The sequence below is a fragment of the Mastomys coucha genome, unplaced genomic scaffold, assembly GCF_008632895.1.
Source record: "Mastomys coucha isolate ucsf_1 unplaced genomic scaffold, UCSF_Mcou_1 pScaffold12, whole genome shotgun sequence".
Taxonomy (NCBI): domain Eukaryota; kingdom Metazoa; phylum Chordata; class Mammalia; order Rodentia; family Muridae; genus Mastomys; species Mastomys coucha.
Genome location: NW_022196894.1, coordinates 57,247,440 through 57,271,218, shown reverse-complemented (window position 1 = coordinate 57,271,218; position 23,779 = coordinate 57,247,440). Strand labels below are relative to the sequence as shown.

Here is a 23,779-nt window from a genome sequence, read left to right as displayed (position 1 = left end):
ATCTTTAATTTTTTCCATGAGTGAGACTTTGAATGACATCAGTTTTTATCTTTTCCCAGGATCCTTCCCCACGATTGGGGTGGAAGCCTTCTGCCCCAGCTTCCTAAGGGCTGGGTTTTTAAATGGCATCCAAGCGCCACATCCAGTGACTGCTGGAGGCTCTCTGCCCCCCAGGATTCCTGCAGGTAGGCACCCCAAGTACATATCTCTTTCACTGCATTAACCAATATAGCTCTTCTCACTGTTGATGGAAAAATAATACAGAAATGAATACCTCTAAAAGATATTGAGAAGAAATGTAAATGGGTCTTTGCAGTGCAGCCCACTTATCTGTAATATTTAGGGCTACGGAAATAGGATCAAAGAGGGAAAGAGATTGGTACTCCAAGTGACCCCTCAGCATAGGGTTTACATAAGCAATCACCAGAGCCACCTTGCCATTTGGAATGAATCACAAAAGAGAATTGAAAATGAAGTATGTGTACAGATGGTATAATTGGGCAAGTCTATAGAGACTTAACTAAAGTTCCATTTCCATTTCTCCTTTAGGAGAAAAGCCAGCAACCAAAAAAATTGGAAATTTTTGAAATAGAAAATTAATATTCAGTCCTCTCTTTAAATAGTAGTCTTATCAAAATTATGGAATAAGAGAAAAACATATCTAACATTCTGAACTGCAATCTCAGAATTTAGTAACCTTTTTCATGGGTTATTCATGGCACAATTTGTCACAGATCCTTGCTTCCTGCCATTCAATGATGTCTGGAGCTTCACTCCTGCAATTTACCCAAATGATACAGACCTACTTTGCACTTATGTGAATGCTGAATCCTGATGTCTTTAATTAAAATTCTTGCATGTTTATCATAAGTAATAGTATTATATAAATTATGCTAATGTATCCAGGAGAGCTGGACCAGTTAACAGGGTAATGGAATACTTGGCAAGACTGGAAATTCTAATTTTTCAAAAGTCCCAAGATGTGCATTCATTTGCCTTTTCTTAACATCATGCCAACTACTCTTGAAATTATTCTGCTATTTCCTTCTTGCCTTTTAGTTAGCCTTCATATATAAAAATCAACTAACAGTAAATATGCTTTCATAACCTTTACTTTAGTATTGTCCTTTAATGCTCTGGCTGGAGAATTTATGGCTCGCAGTACTATTGATAAAAGTAGAAACCAAAATGATGTAAGCTAAGATTAGGAATTTTAGTTCTGATGATGTTCTGCCCTGTTTATTTCCTGAGACACAGATCGGTTAGAATGGTATGGAGAATTTTTACTGTTGTTGCCAAAGAGAAAAGGGAAATCTACATCAACTAAGCTCTTAAACTAATTACTGCTGATGTGAACGAATCACAGACCCCACCTCAAAGAGAAATAGTTTAATATGGAAACAATGCTGGGTGACCTTGACCCAGTACCACATACTTAGGATGCCCGAATCCCGTGTTCCAGCAAAACAGTCATTTAGTGACGGGTTTTCTAAAAATTTATTTCTTTTTATTTTGTGTGTATGAGTGTTCTCTCTGCATATATGTCATTGCACCACAAGTGCCTGCTACCCCCAGAGACCAAAAAGAATATCAGGTGTTCTGGAACTGGAGTTACAGAGTGTTGTGAGTGCCTTATGGATGCTGAGAATTGAACCCAGGTCCTCTGCAAAAGCAGCAAGTACTTTGAAACTCTCTAGCCCTTTATGAACTTTTATAGTAATGAAACAAAGAAAGCTATAAATAAGGACACTTTTGAAAGGCATCACAGCATAGACAGGCTATTACACCAAAGTGGAGGGACTACTACAAACCTCACATGTTATCTGACAGTGTTCTTAGCTTCTAGGTTGGTAGAAGGTCTGTTTTACATCCCAGAGGATTTATTGAAGTGCAAGAATATTAGGTCACACAGAGTGTGGACAATAAAGAATTGCTGGGTAAGATAGCACAAGGTATTTGGTTTAGGCCTTCAACATTCCAATTTCCCTAATGTTGCAATGAGTCAACCAGCTCTGTAAAATATTCAGTGTATGTGTGATTTCTTTCAGGAAAATTAATTTACACTATAATTTTTTTAAATATAGCTCCACTTTGTATAATTAATATCTCACTGGTTAGATTGAGTAGATACTCCCAGTTTGTACTTTAGTAGTTTAATCCTTAATATTAATCCAGAAGACCTGACCCTCTCTTTGGTCTCTGTGGGCAACAGGCACTTGTGGTACATTGAATTTAGATATATCTGGCAGAGATGATATTATGAAGTTTAACAATGATTTGAATTATTCAGCAATACTGGCAAAAAATTGAAATAGCCCTTGTCATTTAGCCACTGGGAATGACAGAAGGAAGATGATATTTCCAGGACACAAACACAAAAAAACTCCCTTCCAGAGAAGGATCTGAGAGAGCGTCCCTAACACTCTACTCTTCTAGGCTTTCAGCCAAATTTGCCTCTAGCTTTCATAGGAGAAAAAAGCTCCATTCAGTTTTCATGACTTACATACAAATCAGGTGAAACAAAATTACTGCATAAAACATTTATGGATCTCAACTTGTTCCTGTTCCTCCTATCTGGAATTAATTCAGCTCCATCTTCCGGACTTAAAACCCTCTCCTCAGTGATCCCTGTACATTTTCTCCCCTAACAGCAAGGGCAGCCATATTTTCAAAGGTAATTTGTAATTTTCTCTCATTCAACTCTAGCTAATTTCCCAAGAATTTCCTTTGTAATGTTGTCTTGAGACGTATTGCAGTCATCCCATGAAGTTCTTGTTTCCTACATTTAACACCAAGAAGTATCCCTTTGTTGTGCAATGCTGCAGGGATGGTCCTTCAGAATTAGGATGTTAATCCAAGGACAGGAAGCCTGTTCCCTCCCCATCGCTATCAGGACACTCTTAGAACCAGCTGAAGGACGATGCTCACTGGGTGTCTGCTAATTGATTATATGCCCCAGAACTTGGCAGTCCCTCGAGATATTTCCTGTGTCATTGATGTATTAGCAAATCTGTTCCTAGTGCAGATGTTCATTTGGTTCCTGTTAATCAAATTTAAATGAGATACGCAAGCATGTTTTGTAGAGAGGTATTGATCTTTTATTTTCCATCACAGCCTGCTATGAAGCAACAGCATTTTCTACAGCATTTACTTCTAACCCTGTAACTTCCATCTTAGAACAACCACTGAATCGAGAGAGAGAAAACAGACAAGCTTGTCAGTATTTGCAGAACAACAGTCAATCATCTATGAAATTCTTATTACTAGAAAGGTCTTTTTTTTTTTTTCTTTTCGAGACAGGGTTTCTCTGTGTAGCCCTGGCTGTCCTGGAACTCACTCTGTAGACCAGGCTGGCCTCCAACTCAGAAATCCACCTGCCTCTGCCTCCCAAGTGCTGGGATTAAGGGCGTGCGACACCACCGCCCAGAGAAAGATCATTTTAAAAGGGTTATTTCTCTGAGTCTAGGATAGAGAGAGACACTAGGATATGTTGGCTAATAGCATGGAGGAACAAGGAGGACCTTTAAATAGCTAAGTTCAGACAAAAATATGCAGGGAAAAACTCCCTACTATTTCCTTGTTGGTTAGTCTTAGAAGCTGGTGTAACTCCAGAAGAGCATCACACTTTGCCTGCCTGTACCATGAATATGACTCATCTTCTCATTTGCCTTTGAGAGTCTTCATTGTGTGATGTATGTTAGTTTCAGTGGAAATAGCTGATTTGGTTAGACTCTTTATTATTATTATTATTATTATTATTATTATTATTATTGATATTTTCTTTATTTACATTTCCTGGTTTCCCCTCCAGAAAAAAACCCTATTCCCTCCTCCCTTCCCCTGCTCACCACCCCACCCTCTCCTGCTTCCTGGCCCTGGCATTCCCCTACACTGGGGCATAGAACCTTCATAGGACCACGGACTTCTCCTCCCATTGATGACTGACTAGGCCATCCTCTGCCTAGTCAGTTAGACTCTTTCTTTGCTTACCTGGAACTGAATAACAGTATACATCTGAGCACTCAGTGATTCAAACACCAGATGTGCAGTTTTTTGTATATATAACTAATACTGTTTAATATTACATGTTTATTTTCTCAGAAAGAGATTTTAATCACTCTTAAACCCAAAGATCCAAACAGTTCTACAACTGTATTCCTGCCCCTTGGCTAGCTACAAGAACACAACCCAGCTTTGTGTAAGTCACTAAGATTTCATTTCAACTGTACCATTTTCACAACAAAGGCCTCACAGTCCGGAGTAAATATTAAAATGGCTCCACAACCCACTTAACAAATGTCAAGATTTTCCTTTCTCTACTTCATGTGAAACACTACCTGATACAGAGTTAGGGAAAATATTGTATGCACTGTTATCCAATCTAAAATAATTTTTTAGAAACATAGACTTTAGATGTTCAAATTAGACCAGGAGTGATAACTGTGAGGCCACAGGAAGTCTTGTGCCTGGTGGCGATGATGCTCTTAGCTCTGGGCACATACAGAGGTTGCAGAAAAGAAATAGCATGGATGATTATGACTAGGTGGCAGGTTTGAATGGAGGAAAGAATATGTTAAAGAAATTTAACATGAACTCAGTGCACCATGGGAAATCAACAGTGGGAAAGTATACACTAAATTTTCAATGTGATCAATCAGCAGTTCAGAAAAAAATCAAATTAAACCATTTGGTTTCTTCATATTTTCAGGCATGCTAAGAGGCTACGAAAAGTGAGGTGGGGGCAGGGACATTCGCGTGAAACATTTCAAACCCAGTCACTTACAGCAAACCAACTTCTACTGGAAATAGTTGTCCCGATGGTGGTGATTATTAAATTAATTTTCCAAAGAATATACAAAAAATTGCCTTATTTTAATAACATATCATGTACTTCATATAAATATGCCTGATATAATATACTTTATAAATAGGAGCTCTTCAGGATGAAAATCTCGTGTTATTCATCTGCTGAATACTTGGCAATAACAAGTATTGCCAATTACCCAGGATGAATTACAGATGAGTGTCCATCTTCCTGCTTAAGTCAAGAGCTGAAGGGAACTGCAAAAGATGAAAAGTGTGAGGACAAGTTCCAAATAAACCTCTCAAATGTCGTACCGTAAAAGATTCCTCCGTAGTACTGACTTCCGGTTTCTCTCTTCCTTGTTAGTAGCGCGCCTTCAAGCACCCCCCAAACCCCGCTACTTGAGTCTCTACTACTTGTGTTATTCTTCTTTCTCTAAAGTTCTGGCAGTTTCAGGCTTCAGAAGAATGGCATCTAAGAAGAGAAACTTAAGTTGCAGATTCAGGCAGGTCTGGGCAGGCACCTGCAGATTGCTGCTGCGTCTGGTAAGAGAAGCATTGAAGAACAGGGTCACAGATGGATTAACAGTATACCCAAGCCATCAAAGCAAAACGAAGATAGCATCTGTGACTGCAGAGCTAATCTATTAACAGAAAATGCCCCCTTTATATGTTTGCAACATTGTAGTGCTAGGTTGGAGGAGGTTTTTGTTTAAGCACCCACTTAGAACACACTTTACAATCAATGCAAAAGCCAGATCAAAATCTAGGTTGTACTTTTGTCTGCTTGCTTATTGTTCAAAGTCACTGGGCTTAAAGAGTCGGTGCATGCTCTGATTGTTGGAATTAACTTAGGAAGTACCCCAAAAGTAGGGAAACAATGAGAAATCAAGCCTCAAAATATTATTTGGAATTTTTTCCTTTTTTTATTAATTTATTATTTTTTTTTACACTCCATAGTCTATTCCTCCCATCCACCCTCCAACTGTTCCACATCCCATACCTCCTCCCCAGCCCCCCCTATGTCCACGTGGATGTCCCCACCCTCCACTCCATTTGACCTCTAAACTCCCTGGGGTCTCCAGTCTCTTGAGGGTTAGGTGCATCATCTCTGAATGAACACGGACCTGGAAGTCCTCTCCTGTATGTGTGTTGGAGGCCTCATGTCAGCTGGTGTATGCTGTTGGTTTGGTGGTCCAGTGTTTGAAAGATCTCAAGGGTCCAGATTAATTGAGACTGCTGGTCCTCCTACAGGGTCACCCTTCTCCTCAGCTTCTTTCAGCCTTTCCTAATTCAACAACAGGAGTCAGCTGCTTCTGTCCCTTGGTTGGTAGCAAATATCTGCATCTGGCTCTTTCAGCTGCTTGTTGGGTCTTTCAGAAGGCAGTCATGATAGGTTGCTTTCTGAGAGCACTCCATAGCCTCAGTAATAGTGTCAAGCCTTGAGACCTCCCCGGGAGCTGGATCCCTATTTGGGATTTTTAGAAGTAAGAAGAGAAACATACACTAAGTTGAAGATGTCATTAAAAACCTGCAGACATTAGGCTTTAGAAACGTTGGTGCCATTTATGAGCTGTTGGCAGAAAGTGAGGCTGGTCTTTTGTAACAGAACACCTGAATGCAGGGTGGTTCTTTAGTCTCATCTCCATGCCCAACACTGAAAAGTACAGGAAAAGTAAAGGCTATACTATAGAATCTCTTCCCCTAAAAGATGGATACGTGTTCATGTGTGCAAACATTTGTAAGTTTCAGGGGTTGGGGCATCTCCAGGGAGCAGGAAGCTCAAAAAGGAAGCACTTGGTTTTGCAGAGCTAGATATCTGCTTTCAGCATTCTGCCCCGTGTTGGAGCTGAGCATGACTGCCATTATATAGACCAACAGTACATTAAAACAGGAGAAAAGCAGCTGTACAGTGCATTTGATAGCAAACTCTTGAACACACTTTGAATTTTTTCTTGTCTGCCAGAGAGACATGAAAAATCTCAAAAGAGTCTTTAAATAATCTCTCATCCATTCATGTGTGTCTATTCACAATCTTTAAAAAGCTTTACCCTTTGACCTCAGCTAAGCCTTCTTATTAACATAAAAGCTTCTTTTTTATCTGACTATCATTAGAATAAGTTTGAATCTTAAAAACATAAATCTTACATAGCTATTTAAATTCTCACTAAAAAAAAAAAAAAAAAAAAAAAAAAAAAAAAAAAAAAAAAAAAAAAAAAAAACATTCCCAGCACCTAGAGAGCTTGTTTATCATTATAGATTATGCCATTTACTTTTGGTTCTATTTAAAAATGTGGTCAATTCTTGTCAAAGAAATCATTTTCTTCTTACAAAGAAAAATTCTAAGCAGCCTCACGCCATTTGCTAATTTAGCTGTGTCTCCATGTGAATCAGCATTTAATCTTGTCATTGACTAGGGTTGTTTTGTAAGTATGTTTTCTCTCTAATTAGAAACACCAAAGGAACCAGCTTGCTCCAGTAGCTCTTTTCCTGCAGATTGCCAGTTCCCTCAGGGTAGAATGCATGCCCTGTTGGGCAGCTGGGCCACTTAAAAACATGAGTAAGAGGGAGACCAGCCCTGAAACGAATATGTCTCCATTTGGCACTCATTTTTCTGCTTTGTAGGGCAAAGCACAGTGGAAGCCGTACTCTGACCCAGTGTGGGCTTGCCTCAGTTCTTTTCACAGACGGCTTGCAGTGAGTGTTCTTAGCTAAACTGAACTTTGAGAAGGAAAACTTCAACGTCTTGTAAAAGTTGCAGCAAAGATTTGGATATAAATAGGAACTCTCTGCAGGTAGGGAGAGAGTAGTCAGTGATTTAATTATGTGTGATGCATTTAGCAATTGTTTTCTCATTATAATTAAAAGTTCATCAGAAATAACCTGTGTAGATGGTATTATAGTCAGGGATCTGAGTCTGTAGGGCACCTGCCAGAGTGTCTCAGGGAACTTGTTAAAATAATTCAGGTTCTTATGTCCAAGGGCAATGAATTGGACAAGAAGCATGTAGCTAGAAATAAAGACAGATTTTTTTTTTTTTAAAAAAGGGAATACATCATCCGGGATAAGTGTGAACTAGCAAGCTGAGTGAAGAGTGCATACTCCAAAAGCTCCATGCAGGAGCTCCATGGCCCTCTGTGGATCATCCACAGAGCATCCTAAACACAGTGAAAGCAAACAACTAAAACTGAGGCCATGGAACTAAACAGAGAGCTCTCAAAAGGGAAAACATGGGAAGAGCCGAGTATTTTTAATGTTAAAAGTCCTTAACCATCAAGGAACTGCAAACTTAATCTACCTGAAGATTTTATCTAGATTTTTATGACTACGAATATAAAACCAATGACAACAAATGATGATGTTGGAGACACAGGAGCAAGGAAAACTTATTGACTGTGGTGAGCATACAAACTGGTATGGCCACTGTCGAAATCAATATAGAGGTTTCTCAAAAAGCTAACAACTACCCCAGGATACAGCAACAGTACTTGGGGGACTATCTCAAAGGGCTGCATATCCAACTATAGCGATACTTTGTCATCCGTGTTCATCTCTGTTCAATGTACAATAGCCAGGGTGAACAAATAACCTATATATCTACCAACTTGTGAGTGGATAATGAAATATGGTTCATATATATGATGAAATAGTATTCAGCTGTAAAGAAAAGTGTAATTATGAGGCTCATAGGTAAATCTATGAAACTGGAAATAATCATTCTGTGTGACATAACCTAAGTCCAGAAAGACACGTTCTGTGTGTTTTCCTTCATATGTGGAAGCTAGCTCTGAATCTTTAGATGTATGAGCTTCAATTGAACCACTCATAGAAGGCAAGAAACTCATAAAAAATCATGGTTTGTGGACGTTTCAAGGACAGAGAGAATGCAGGTGGTATGAGGTAGTGGGGAAGGGTTGAATTGGGTAGCAGCAGAAGGACAGGGTAGAGGAGGGGATATGGAGAAGGATAACTGACACTGTATGTTAATTCAGTGTAGTGTTCTCAGGTCTCTATTCTACCATACTAGGATATAGTGAATATGTACGACAGAGATTTGTTTTAAGTTTCCTACAGATTTTTTTTCTGATAGGAATGATACAGAAAACTGGATAACTAATGTATCACTTATATAAGTGAAAGACAACTTGGAAGTCAGAAGTACAACATGCTATCACCACTGGGAAATGGAGAGATTTCTGCTAGCCTTTTAGGGACTCTTAAAAGATTTCAGAATGTAGCAGCACCTTCATTGCCTTCCCCAGAGGAGCTGGAAAAATATTTTTACATTACCACTCTTAAAAGTTTCCATCTCTGTCCCCTTGCGAGTAAAATTACAAGTGTGAAATTTCATTTGCTTAAGTCCCCTATGAGAATGTGAAGAAAATTACTTTTAAAAATCAATGTACAATGGAGTCTTGAGACGATTATCATAAACTGATGCTTGGGATATGGATAGAAAAAAATCTGAAGCTTTTCTAGTTGTTTTTCTTATCACTTACCTACTGGTCATAAATAACTTGTCTATAAAAATCTTCGGTAGCCACAGAAGCACACTGTTTGTAATTTCTTTTCCGAATATTCTGTAGGAAGATGTAAAGGTTTAGGGTGACATTTTATGCTTTCCAAATGACTAATGAAGACTCTAGTGTTGTTTCAAGGTTCATCAAAATGGACAAGTATTTGGGCTCTGAAAGTTGTTAAGGCCTGGTTTTGCTGCTTAAACTCTCAGTACATCAATAAGCTCATTTTTTAAACCAATCTAATAATTGCATTCAGTACAGAAATGCTATAAGAATGAAATTATTTAAAGAAAAATTTTGTCCTTAGGACAATGCCCAACACATTAATAAACATACAAATGTTATTTATTATGTTTACTAGGATTAAATTAGGATTTACATATAGTATGTATTTATAAATTATTTACCAAAAAAGAAATATGTTTTTACCTAAATAAGGCCCAGAGATATGGTTCAGCAAGTAAACTGCTTTGCTTGCAAGTCTCAGGAAGCTCAGTTTAAATCCCTAAAATCCATGTTAAAAGCCAAGGATGGATGGGGCTGGAGAGGCAGCTCAGAGGCTAAGAGCATTTGATATTCTTGACTGGAATTCAGTTCCCAGCACATATATTGAGTGGCTCAAAACTTTTCTTAACTATAGGTCCAGAGAGTTTGATGCCCTCCTCTGCATTCTGAAGACACCAACATAAATGTACACACACACATACACACACACACACACACACACACACACACAGAGAGACAGAGAGACAGAGACAGAGAGAGATACAAAGATACAGAGAGACACAGACACATACACACACTTTTAAAAAATTAAATGGTAATTCTTAAATAAACCATCCAAAGATAAAAGGCCTATGCTGTTAAAACTTTGTAACACAGTCAATGCATTCCACTTCTCGTAGAGAAAGGCAGCATATCATTAAGCATCTTTAGCAGGTATCTCTGTTGTCTATGTGACATTTCTAGACGAGAACTTTTTTGCCTCTATGGTAATTTCTGACAGAAAGAAGAACATTACTGAGTAATGCGGGAGCTCGTTGATACAGGTGGCATGTCTCTGCTCACTGGAACTGCACGAAACGCTGTCTAGTTGGGGGATTTGTTGTTCCTGGTGTTTGTCTTTTTGGCTGATGGTTTTTTAGATTCAGACCATCCATTTCCACTTAAGTAAATCCAGACGAAGAAGTGTTGCTTTCATAAATATGGATCCTTCTTCCCAATAGCTACTCAGTTGTTTGAATCACCAGATGCCATGCTTCATTCTCCACAAACATTGGGATCACCTCTAAAGTTTAAACAAGGAAATGAAGAGAAACATGGAACAAGATTCACTTGCTTATTAATAATCAAGAATTTAGACCTGTCAATAAAGTAGGAAAGACACATGCAGCTAGTGAAAAAGGAATAAGAAACTCTTTCTGATAGAAGTTGTTTTGCAAAAACTAATATAGTATGGTATTTAAATAAATAAATAGCCGCTTTATGAGAAACAATTTTGTTTATTGAAGTAGGTGCAGACCTGTTGGTTTCAGCTATAGAGAATTTTAGTGCACCCTTTTGAGACAATCAGGAGAGCCCCTAAATTCACTGTCCTCGGTCATTTTCAGTAACAGCCTACTTAACTGTGAAAAACATTCCTTGGCTTAAGATCCTCTAGCAGCCAATCTGGAAGGTAACATAATGGGGACGTATGCCCTCATTCCTTCATGCCGTTCCTGGGTGATACCATATTTAGTGTTGTATACTTGGATTATTTTTCTCACGGCTGTGACAAAATTCCTGGCAGGAAGCAACTTGGGGGAGGGGGGGAGAGTTATTCTCACTGACTATTCAGAGGATACGAGTCCATTATAGAGGCGAAGGCGTGGCAGTCTGTGAGCGGCTGCTCGCATCTTGGCAGATCAGGAAAGAAAACAGCAAAGTGCTTGTGCACAGGTTTCTTTTTCCTCTTGTTCTTCTCGGTTCATTCAAGCACTTCACCTCTAGGGATGCTGCTGTCCACATCAGAGGCAGGCCTTTCTGAAAATACCCTCGGCAACACACCTGAAGGTATTCTTCATTAACACCCGAAGTGTTTCTTAGTCCAACCTAGATGACTATCAAAAACAACCATAACACCTCCATTCCTTTTCAAGTTGACACCCCAGAAATTCTTTGTAAACTATAACTTTGCAGTGTTTGTTTCTATGTATTTTCTGATGCAAAATCCATTTAATCTATCTCAAAGACTCTCTTTAAATGGTAGGAAGGATGTGAGAGAAAAGGGAATCTTTTTACTGTTCTTGGGATAAAATTGGTCTAGACGCTATGGAAATAAGTATAGAGGTTTCTCAAAAATTAAAACTGGAAGCAGCATCAACTTGAAGCATACCACTTAAGGGTTTAAACCCAGAGAACTCAAAGGCAATTTACCACAGAGATAGCTGCACATCTCTACTTATTGCAGGAGCTAAGTCATGAAATCAGCCGACATGTTTATCAACAGATGAATGAAGAAAATGAAATTTATATACACAAGAGAGTTTTCTTCAGTTAGAACAAAGAATGAAATTATGTTATATGCTAGAAAATGAGAGCAAATGTGGATCATCAGAGTAAGCAAAGTCAGATACAGACAAGGCAGCACACACTTCCTCTCATTTGCTGGTCTGAGAAATGTTTTCTTTTCTTAGAACATCCGTGTTGATTGGTGATCTATTTATGAGAGCAATGAAATTTTCAGAAAATGGATGAACTTAGAATGTATACTATTAAGCGATGCCACTCGATCAGAAAAAAAAAATTGCCTATAGAGTATGTCTGTATGATTGTACATAAAAAATTGTGTGTGAAGTATAATATTTAGAAAGGAGAGCAGGAAAAGTTAATATTAGGTGATGAGAAAGTACTGAATGCAGGTAAAAGGACACATGAGACATGTAAGAGGCCCGTAGGATTCTGATATTCTGTGTGTGTTTGTGTGTGTGTGTGCGTATCTCTATGTGTGTCTGTGTGAGTGTGTGTGTGTGTTATCTCTTTATGTTTCTCTGTGTGTGTATCTCTATGCCTGTCAGAGTATTTATGTGTATGCATCTGTGATCTCTGTGTGTCTGTGTGTGAGTAAATGAGTGTGTGTGTCTGTGTGTGTGTTTGTGTATGAGTGAGAATATATATATATCTATGTGTGAACATATGTACCTGTGTATGTAGGCTATGTGACTGTGTGAGTATGTATGTGCATGTGCCTATGATCTCTGTGTGTATCTGTGTATGACTAAGTGAGTGTGTGTGTGTATCTCTGTGTGTGTATCTCTGTGTGTCTGTGCTTAAGTAAGAGTATATGTATCTCTGTGTGTGAGTATGTGTATCTGTGTGTATGTGTGTACCTCTATGCCTCTATGTGAGCGAGAGTATATGTATCACTGTGTGTGAGTATGCACATCTGTGTATGTGTGTGTCTCTATGTGTCTGTGTGAGTGAAATGAAGAAAAAGGGAGACTAGAAGAAAAGAGCAGACTAATGGGAGGAGAGGAAATGTGGAGAAAGAGGAATGGTAGAGGTTATCATGGTCAAAATACATGATAGAAAGAAGTTGCCTATATGAAAGTGGACCCTACATAATGAATATATACTAATAAAAAAAAACAGAAGAAAACAAAAACATGTCACATGTTTCCACTATGGAATATTACTTGGTCCTAAAGAAAAAAGTCAGATGACAATATTCCTGGAAAATGGACAGAATGAGAATATGTAATATTGAGAAAAATCGCCCAATGTCAGAGAGAAAAAGAAACACGTGTTCTTCCTTATATGTGGTTCCCAGCCTATGAGTTACACACGGATATAAATGAAGAAATGCACATGTGATTATGCTATAAGATAAAAAGGGAAAAAAGGAAGTGTAGCTTTAAAAAGACAAAATGCTCACCAATGAGTTCACAAATACAGGTTACTCTGTGTACGTACTTTGGATGTTTTCTCAAGGTTTAATACATTTTAAGTGCTTCATAAATCCTTAAATGGGAAGTGTCCACATAAGGAGCTGTTCAATACCATGAAGCTGGATTTAAAAATATATTTTCAGTAAATATTTCTATAGGCTGTAGTTCTTTATACATACTACTAAATTTAGCAGATTTTAATTTTTAAAAAAGACTTTTAGTTACTCCAATCCAAAGAGTATGAAGACTATTAGAAGCATGCCACTTGAGCTCTTCGAGATAGCTCAGTGTAATGGGAGAAAGAAAGGCTATTTAAACATTTGGGATGTAGGTTGGGGCTTTCAGGGTGAGTGCACATTATTAGCCTGGGCCAAGGAGGAATTCCAGGGACTAGTAGATATGACCTTATAAGGAGTGAGGAATTTAACCTGGCTGCTGGCGACTTGACCTCCTCCAGTGGAGCAATGGTGGGGGCACAGAGCTACATGCACCCCATGACACACAGGCAGGGGCAGGGGGGTAACAGTCCTACTCCTGTCATCTCAGGATGAGATTTCCAGGTCATGCTGCAATCCTACCCTTGATCCATGCTTCCACTGCCCCTCCCCCACATGCTTCCCTGGCCCTAGAGAAGCACATTTAAGATACCATAATTCTTTAAAACTCTGGGAATACTGATTTATTGTCCCAAAAACTCAAAGAGTAACATGCCCGATATTCGCAAACACTGAGAAATGTCTTTATTTGTTTCACTGCATATTGTAATTCTAAATTTTATCATTGTTGATGAATAAATATGCTATTTTAAAAATATGTTTTTAATTGAAATTAAATAATATCACTTCTCTTTTCTTCTGCAAGATCTCCCAGGTACCATCCTTCTAACTCCCCACACCTCTCAAGTTGACATCTTTTTCCTTGATGATTATTGTTACATACACATGTATGCATGTATGTATGTATGTATGTATGTATGTATGAATGTGTGTGTGTGGGTGGGTGTGTGGTGTGTATACAGATATATAAGCCCAGCTACTAAGTCCAGTTTTGTTGTTTGTGTGTATGTGATTTCAGGACTGCCCACTTTGTACTCGACAACCCAAAAGGAAGCACCCTGGGGAGAAGCTGTTAGCTACCTGTCGTTCTTTGTCTAGAGAGAACAACAAGATTGTATGCTTCTAATACACAACGACATGTTAGCATTCCCATTCTAAAAGTCAGGAACAGGGTATGCTAAGGAAAGTTAGACCAAACCAGGATCCGAACTCAGCAGAGCAAACAACCAGAACACACAGCAGCTACAACACCAGGGCACCACGAGACATCAACTAGTGTCCGCCATTCCAGCTGTTGCCCGTCGGAACTGAGATCTCGCTTGCTCAGCTCCTTTGAGTGCCTGTTGACCTCCTCAATCAATGGCCCACTTCTTTTGGCATCTACATTATCCTAGTACATCAATTGTGACTTATGTTTCACCTTTATGGATTCAACCAATGGCTTCTCAATTACTCTTTGCAGGGAATCTGACCCTGGAACACATGGCTTGGCTTCGGTGGCTTTCTAGATCCTATGGGCAGGCTTCTACCACCCTCATCATTGCTGACATTTTGACTGCCTTAAAAAGTAACATCTACACCAAGTAACACCTACACCTACACCTACACCTACACCTATACCCATTAGCCTGCCTCACCTAGACCATAGCTACAGAGGCCTTAGTAATCCTTCCTGCCTGACCATTGGAAAATATCTCTCCAGGAAGCCTTTTTCTTTTCTTTTCTTTTCTTTTCTTTTCCATTAGTTTATTTATTTATTCACTTTACATCTGGATCTCAGCCCCCCCATCTCAGTCTTCCCCTCACACAGCCCCTCCCCATCCCTCCTCCCTATCTCCTCTGAGAAGGGGAATCCACCCCCCCACACACACCAACTCACATTAATTCACTGGACTAGACACATCCTCTCCCAGTGAGGCTAGACAAGGCAGCCCAGTTAGGGAAACAGCATCCACAGACGTACAACAGAACCAGCGACAGCCCCCACTCCAGTTAGTTGTTGGGGGACCCGCATGAAGACCAAGCTGCACATCTGCTATTTGGCTGGGAGGGCAGCAGGGGTAGGGGGTTGAGGGTTGGGCTAGGTGAAGCCCATTGTGCTCTTTGGTTGGTGGTTCAATCTCTGGGTGGCCTGAAGGGTCCAGGTTAGTTGACTTTGTTGGTGTTCTATCCCCTCCAGGTCCCTCAATCCTTGCACCAACACTATCACAAGACTCCCTGAGCTCCATCTAATGTTTGGCTATGGGTCTCTGAATCGGTTTCAGTCAGATGCTGGGTAAAGCCTCTCCAAGGACTGTGATATCCTGTCTGCAAAGAATTCTATTATCTAATGAATTTACATTCATATCCTAAATCTCTTAGGGGGTGGAGTTTTGCATACCAGGCGTTTTCCCAATTACCAGTATAAATTCTATGTTCTCTCTTTAGTAGCTGTAATCTTTTTAACAATTATAAATTGCTAAATGCTTTGCCTGCAACTGTCTTTATTGTAACTTTAAAGTTACTCGTTAGCCAAGCTGCACATTTTCAATACTCCATCCCACTCTCTCCAACTATATATCTAAAAACACCGAGCAGTAAACACAGATAGGATGCCACCTTGAAATGTTCTCCCCCAAACAACTAAGTTTATTATTTTTGAATTCAGGTTCACTAAGATTTTTCAGGATATAGACAGAATAGACAGAATAAAGTTATCCTTTGCTAAAGAATAACACGAATGCCCTCCAGTCCAATTCCGGATAGAGTCCTCATTGGAGGAAGTATTACAAATGTTGGTAACACAGGTGGAGCCAGAGAGCACTGTGTTAAACAGAACAAACACTACATTCTCTCACTCCAGGGTGCAATATAAACTGGCCCATTTTACAGAAGCTGGGAGAAGGACGGCGATTACCAAAAATCTGTGATGAGTAACAGTTTTGAGTGGTAAATGGATAGAAAATTATATAGGAGCAAGGAATTCCGATGTGCCACAGCACAGCAAGCTCAGCAGAGAGAATGATGTCGCACTGCATTTTTCCAAATGTTGGGAAAGGCTTCTGAATATTTCCCCTATTAAAAAGTGCACAATGTTTAAGGAAACAGATATTTTATTCTTAAGAAAATATTGTACAATGTGTGTCCGTTGTAACATCAAATAGTACTGAAATATCACATAGTACCTGTAAAGTATGTGATTTTTATATACAAGTAGTAAAATATTAGACTAAAACATATTATATTTTAATTCATAGATGTAAAATGACTTAAGATTCAAAGTCACTGAAGATGAGTCTTGCTTGGTAGAGATTATGATGATTGCCAGGCAACACTTTAAAAGTACAATTCCCTAATCTTAGCAGTTATCATGTGAATAAAAATAATCATTTAGTACAATATATCTTTTCAGATTTATAATATCCATATCTGTGGAAAACATTACATGGATAAGAAAATTATTTCACTTATTATCAAACCGAGAGGAGACTATAATTGTAATTCGCTCTCTATAAAACAAGCAGGGAGGAAGAGTAGATAAAATAACGGGCTCAAGGAGTGCTGAATTGCATGCGGGTAGAAAAAAAAAATGCCGGTGCTCTGTCAATCCAAGTTATCAGTGCAAGTTTATAGCCTGGTAGACAAAATATAGACATGATCGAATGTTAAATAAGCTAGAATGATTTAAATCTGTAATAGAGTTCTGAAGTTGTTGAGATTTGTGTCGATTCTTCATTTTACTGGCTGCACATTAGAAATTGCTGAGCTGATTTGGAACACCACATCCCCGCACAGACTCATTACTTACATAAAAATGGCAAATTTCTGTAATTCCTTTCTATCACACATCTTCTCTGGAGAAAATCTACTTCTCTAACAAAGAGTTTCTCTGAAACTTTTATGAGAAATTTAAAGGATGCTTTTGTTTTCTTTTCTTTAATACCATCATGACAATAGCTTAGTCTTCTAATTGTATGGATTCCACAAACCTCCTTAGTCAAAGTTATTGTAGGTGTTGGGAAGTACTTGAAAAAATATATATATTTGAATTTATATATATATGTACTGACATACATATGCATATTATAATATAAATATGCACATATATATACTTTAATATTCCAAATGAAAGAAAATAGTTAATTGTCATCTGCACTAGAAAAGGATAATAAAGGAATTTTGTGGTTATCTTAATATAAGTAAGTGATTTCTCAGATTTTGGTTCTCATGTAGTTGAGATTACCCATAATAATAACTGGATATTTATAATTTTACAATCTTGAAAACAATAACTTTGGGTGACCTAGAAGGTTCAATATCAAACCAATGAACTTTCTATAAGTTAAGTAACAATTTTGAGAACTGACTGTGGTAAAAGCATCCTGGAGTTTGCTCATTGTCGGTAGCACTATTCAATCACTAGGATGATGCTGTGTTCTGAGGCATTTGAGGCAACAGACTAAAATGTACTAAAGGAATGAGCTCAGATATTTTTGAAAATTTAGAAATGGAATCGATTACTTCCAAATATATCTCCTAGGAGCAGTCATACTTTTAGAATATATGATATATGATTTACATATGTAATTGTGCATATTGAAGAAGCAAGACCGAAAAAGAATGGTTACTAAAATGTTTTCCTCACCTAAAGTAGAAATAAAGGAGGGCATCCAAATTTCATAAGTTCCCTTATGCCTATGTACTTTTTGACATACGTGCAATAGGCGACCACAGGTTTGTGTTTAATCTTCACATTATACTGTCATAGTTAGAGTTTCCATTGCTATGCACAGGCACCATGACCAAAGCAACTCTTATAAAGGACAGCATTTAACTGGGGCTGGCTTACAGGTTCAGAGTTCAGTTTATTGCCTTAAGGCGGGAGGATGGCAGGCAGACATGGGGCTGGAGGAGCTGAAAGTTCTACATCTTCATCCAATGGCAGACATGAGAAGACTGGCCTTGAACTCAGAGATCTGCTTGCCTCAGTCTCCTGAGATTAATGACATATAAGACCTTGTCTGTGCCTAAGTTTTTTGTGGCCACTGTGAGTCAAGATCTCCATGTCAAGATCCAGGTCAGAGGCCTGTGTCTTCCAGCCTTGAGATCTGGATCACAAGTGTGCCCTTCATTTCTGGATTGTAGTTAATTCCAGATGTAGTCAAGTTGACAACTAGGAATAGCCATCACATATACCTACATATTCCCTATAGAAAACCATTAGGAAATAAATTACAGATTAATTTCTAACAGTAGTCTGAGAAGAAGCCTACAATTCTTCAATCCAGCCACTCTCTACTGACATTACTGCATAAAATACAAAAGGATGGACCAAATGAAGCTTCCAATTAACAAAAAACAGGTGGAGTCTTCATCTAATTCATTATTGTTTTTATGAAAAGTGAAATTTGTCACTGATGGGTTTAAGAGTGCCAAAAGCACCTACAAAAGAGTTGATTATATATAGAACTAGGCACAGAATACTTTGAATACATATCATTAAAAATCTTGCTGAAATAATTTAGTATTAACCTCACAAGGATAATGAAATCAATAAGAAAACACAAATCGATGTTAGGAAGTACCTACTATGCTCAGACCTATAGGAAGCAACCCTCAGAAATCCAATGAACAAGGACACAAGTCTCGAAGGAAAAAGAGAAAAGCCAAGCAACATGACAAAGGCACATCACAGCATACACATTACCAGAGGCAGGAGTTTATGGGAAACATTAGAGCAAAGCCTTGCAAGAATATGCAGTGTTTAAATTATGGAGTATAGAGTAGGGCTTGGGGCCATTATGGTAGTATTGCAGAGAAGAGCAAGTTAAGAACTCCAACAGGTAAATAGCAAAATGAAAAGCAGAAGGCATAATTGAGCAAGTGAAAGTGATAGCCAATTGAGCCAGGTAGGTGAGGAAGATGATGTCCGTCACTGGAGAGAATGATTAACCAAAAAGGACATAGAGCTATCATCCAATAATCTTTTCTGAGATGCAACCATGCCATAAAGCTTCAAAGATCCCAAGCACCAGGGAGGATGCTTAATAATGCTACTTACTGGCTTTGGGGTCAAGAAACACAGTTCACTCTTCTGTCCTTTGATGTCTTTATCTATGTAATAGGAATGAAGTAATACAAGGAAGTTTATACAAGCTCTTTTGATTCTAATAACACTCACATTATTGAGAAATAGATGCTTAAAAGTGAACAGTTGACAACAATGGTCAAGAGATATTACAGAGGCATGAAAATAGAGGGAGGATGATTTAGGTACCCAGAGCAGTAACTCAATATTCCTCCTAAATGCTTATAACCCAATAACATTCTAGCTTGAATTTTTGCTCAGAATTTGATGTTGAGGTACAAAGCTGTTTTTTTTTTTTTTTTTTTTTTTTTTTTTTTTTTATCTTACTGACGTTTCTACTTAGTTAGCCTTAGATTCTTACTTTTTGGTTTCTAAAATCAGTGGACAAATAAAAGACAGAATGTCAAGTTTTCAGGTTTAAACTATGTCTTCTTGATTTTTATCTATAGCAGTGCTGACAGTTCATCTCACCTCTATAATTGGTGATAAAGTTCCTTGTTCATATGGCTAAGATTAATAGCTTTGAGGGGCATTATAGAACATAAGTTAATATTCTCTCCAAATGGAAAAATTCCTTAAGTTTGAATTCTATGCATGATAAATTTGGAGCTTTATTGCACCTTTTAACCTTTAGCTCATCTTTCTTTAAAATATACATTCAAATGTAAAATCTAGCATTTGCATACATTGAAGCAATTTCTGATGGCTACCCTTTCTAACCTGCAAGACTTTGAGTTCAGAAAAAAAGGCTTGAAATACAAGTCCAACATTTTCATCGTTGGCATTGGCACAGTTTCTTTCCAGATCATTTGTGTGTGTGTGTCATAAAAATAGCTATGTGCCATTCAGATCGAATCATCAAGAATTCTAATAGGAAATAAAAATAATGTAGAAAGAAAAAGTAAGCATTGATAGATTCCTATTTCAGGTAAATATCATTTTCCACTCAATTGAAATTTTATCTTTTAAACCTGTGCAATTGGAAAGAGTAAATACATTCCTTTCTTTGAAACAAATCAAAGTTATTTATGTCAAATACTCCACCTAATAGAGATGTATTGGGCACTGTAACAATTGATGTGCTTGAAGGAGAAGCAAACGATGCCCACTTTCTGATATTCGCATCTGCATTTGACTACAAGTCAGAGTTGCCTGGTTTTCATGCACTGCCATCGTCCTTCTGCTTATAAAATCTGTGTCCAATAAAGAGATGATCAGGCATGCGCACAGATCCCGCCCAATGTGCAACATTCATCAATCTACTGAAAATTATTCTGCTTGGAATCTCTTAAAAGCAGTCTATGTCTGATCTTTTATGAGGACTCAAGGAGGATTTATGTATTTCTCCTTTCTGCTTTGATTTAGTGATAATTTCACAACTGCCTACTCTAACTCAGGGGGAAAGTAGTGCAGCATCATGGAAACTATGGCAAACTTCATGGACAGCGGTAGTAACCACTTAAACCATGACCTAAGCCTGTCAGTTGTCATGTGTGGAAGAATACAGGACAAAAAGAATATAATCTAAATAAGCAATCATAAGACATTTTGGTAAAAACATGTTTGATTCCTTTGTAACTCAAATTTTAATCCATGTCCCTTTATGAACTCAAAAAGAAATAATACTATAGAGACATAAGGAGATGCATCTATGAGCAGGCTCTGATAATAGAGGTTGGAAAGTGAAGTTCATCTTTTAAAAATACAAATAAAGTAGCTACTGTAGCCGGTAATCCCTACCTGTGATCCCTTCACCCTCTGTAATGGCTCTAATCTGTGTGTCCCTTGCTCTCTTGCAGGCCGGCCAGTAATGATCGTGGTAGAGTATATGGAGAATGGATCTCTAGACTCCTTTTTGCGGGTGAGTTTTTGCGGGTGAAGTGCCCTTTTTTGATGTCATTTAAATAAGCTATTCTGAGATCTAGGCTTGAAATCATTTATCATAAATTAATTTTTGCATAATGTCATGCATGAATTTTCTGTGGAGGAGAGCATTTTGGTCTAGTGCATTTCTCTGATTCTGTGATGCATTGAAGCATTACTAAGGGAATAGGATATACACATAATATATTACACAATAATAGTGTAATTGATTTCTCCTATAAATTTACTAGACATATTAATGATTTTATATTAATGATTTTATATATATGTATACACACACACATATATATATGTATATATATGTATATGTATATATATGTATATATATATGTATATATATATATATATATATTACTATGAGGGAAGAACTAAGAAATAAAACTCAATTGCCATTTATAGCATATGAAGCCATATTGCCCTTACCAATTTAGTATGGTATTTTGTGCTTTTCCTAAAGTGCTGAGTCCTTACATTGCTGGGCATTTACCAAAGCTCTGTCAATTTTGTCCTCGTGTTCATTTGGCTATTTAAGGAGGAAAAGAAAGAATATGATCCCCATGGCAGTGTTATATTTTAAAACAAAAAAACTTAAAAACCATTCTGTTGAAGATGACTCCACATAAATAAATAGGAGGACAAAATAAAGCTAAGGAAGTGTTATAACATTATTTTCCAAAGTGTGTTCATCACATGTTAGGATTTGAAGCATCGTAATATGCCTAAAAAGTACACATTGACAGTGAAAAATGAAATATAAAAATATTCACTGCAGTAAATGTTTTTATCCCCAGGAGAGGTGACATATTTGCATGCCCGTGTACTCTTTAATACATCCAACAAAAGGCATAAGCATTATCTGTGGTTATGAAATGGCTGAGTTGTTTTGTTTTGTTTTTGCCATTTGAAAGGTATTGTCTCTTTTAATTTTCACCTCATTTTCTGTTCTTTGCTATTTGGACATTTTTCCATTTGCATCTAGCCTACCTCCTATGATCTCATTTCCACTTGTTTTGATTGGTTCCTGTTCTCGTCTTCCAACTGCTCTGTATGTTGGTGGGAATGATATATTTGTACTGTGACTTGACTCGATGTCCAGATTCAATCCCTGAAGTCGAATTCAGCAACATCTTCAGGTTGTAACAAATAGAAACTACTTCTACAGCACACAATCTTGGCCAAGGGTGCTCCTTAAATCAAAATGAAATTCATTGTTTGGGGACATGAGCTGTTTTCTCTCTGCTGTGTGAATTCAGAGTATTCTGTTTTATATCTTAAGTTCATTACTTCTAAATGCTCAAAAATATCTTAGAATAATTTATCAGGGCCACCTACGGCGCTTGAAATGCATATACACTTATGTCTTTCCATTGTTTTTTTTTTCAAAACACATTTTTATCAAATGCATAACAAAATTACTCATTATCTAATAATGTGGGGCATAGGTGAGTGGTACATTTTTTGTAACAACTCCCTAAAACCAAGATAACAGAAAATAATATAGCAGACATTCAGTTTAAATTACTGCTGAAAGTTGGATCAAATGGCTGGTAAAAAAAATAGGTGAACAATGTTAGTTTCAAATGTACTTTTATTTTACTGAGCCAAGAATAAATTATAATATGATACAAAGAAACAATAATTAAAAGATAGGAACCTTTTCTATCACAAGCTTATAAATGGTATATTTTATGAGTTATCTTTTCAAAGCTATCATTTTCCAGTTCTAATTATGCATAATATAGATACCTAACAGTCTAGAAAGTGGCAAAGGTTTAATAGGTGGTGGCCACCATCACTAATACTATGAGAATCTAAAAGTCTATGTCTGTTAATTTCTGCCTCATACTGGCTGTGGAACTTTGAATGTGCTAATAGATTCCCTGGGTCTTTTCTCATTCATCTGTAAAATGGCATGGTGTATAGTATCTACCTCCTACAGTTGTTAAAAGAACCTTATTGACTATTTTAAACTTTACGAGAAAAGATCCAAACAAAGGGCTTCATGACTCCAAAAGTGATTAATTTCTACAATATGAGTTTTCTGATTAAATTGATATTTATTTGCTTCTCTTTACAAGTCATTGCCAACACCTCATGTAGAGAGAGAGTATCATCTCTATACATGCATGTCTCACTAATGTAAAAATTATATCATTGAATTAGAGAAAGAACTTTAAAAGCTTTAGAAATCAAATATGCCTTTTGATAAAGGGACTAATGAAATGAAGATAAGGTTCTCAAAAGGTGAATTACAGATGGCCAATAAATGTAAAATTCCTATCTGTTGAAGAAAGGCAAATAAAACTACCTTGAGAGTCTATCTCACCTTTATATTGACATTCATACAGAAAACAAATACCAAATGATGGGAAGGATGTGGACAGAAGGGAACTTCTCATACACTGCTGGTATAAATGTAAACTCATCTACCTACTATGGAAATCAATATGAGGTTAATCAAAAGCCTGAAAATAGAAGCACCATTATTAACCCTACTATACCTATACTAGCCTATATACTTAT

At 37.6% G+C, this 23,779-nt stretch overlaps 1 protein-coding gene across 5 annotated transcripts in view; it reads left to right on the top strand.

The window, feature by feature from the left end:
• Epha6 (EPH receptor A6) overlaps positions 1–23,779 on the top strand; it is a 922,972-nt gene that overhangs the window by 737,724 nt on the left and 161,469 nt on the right. For all 5 annotated transcript variants that reach the window (XM_031364192.1, XM_031364193.1, XM_031364195.1 and 2 more), the window contains 2 exons: positions 60–185; positions 21,172–21,233. In XM_031364192.1, coding sequence (XP_031220052.1) covers positions 60–185; positions 21,172–21,233 — 188 coding nt within the window. The remainder of the gene's footprint in view (positions 1–59; positions 186–21,171; positions 21,234–23,779) is intronic.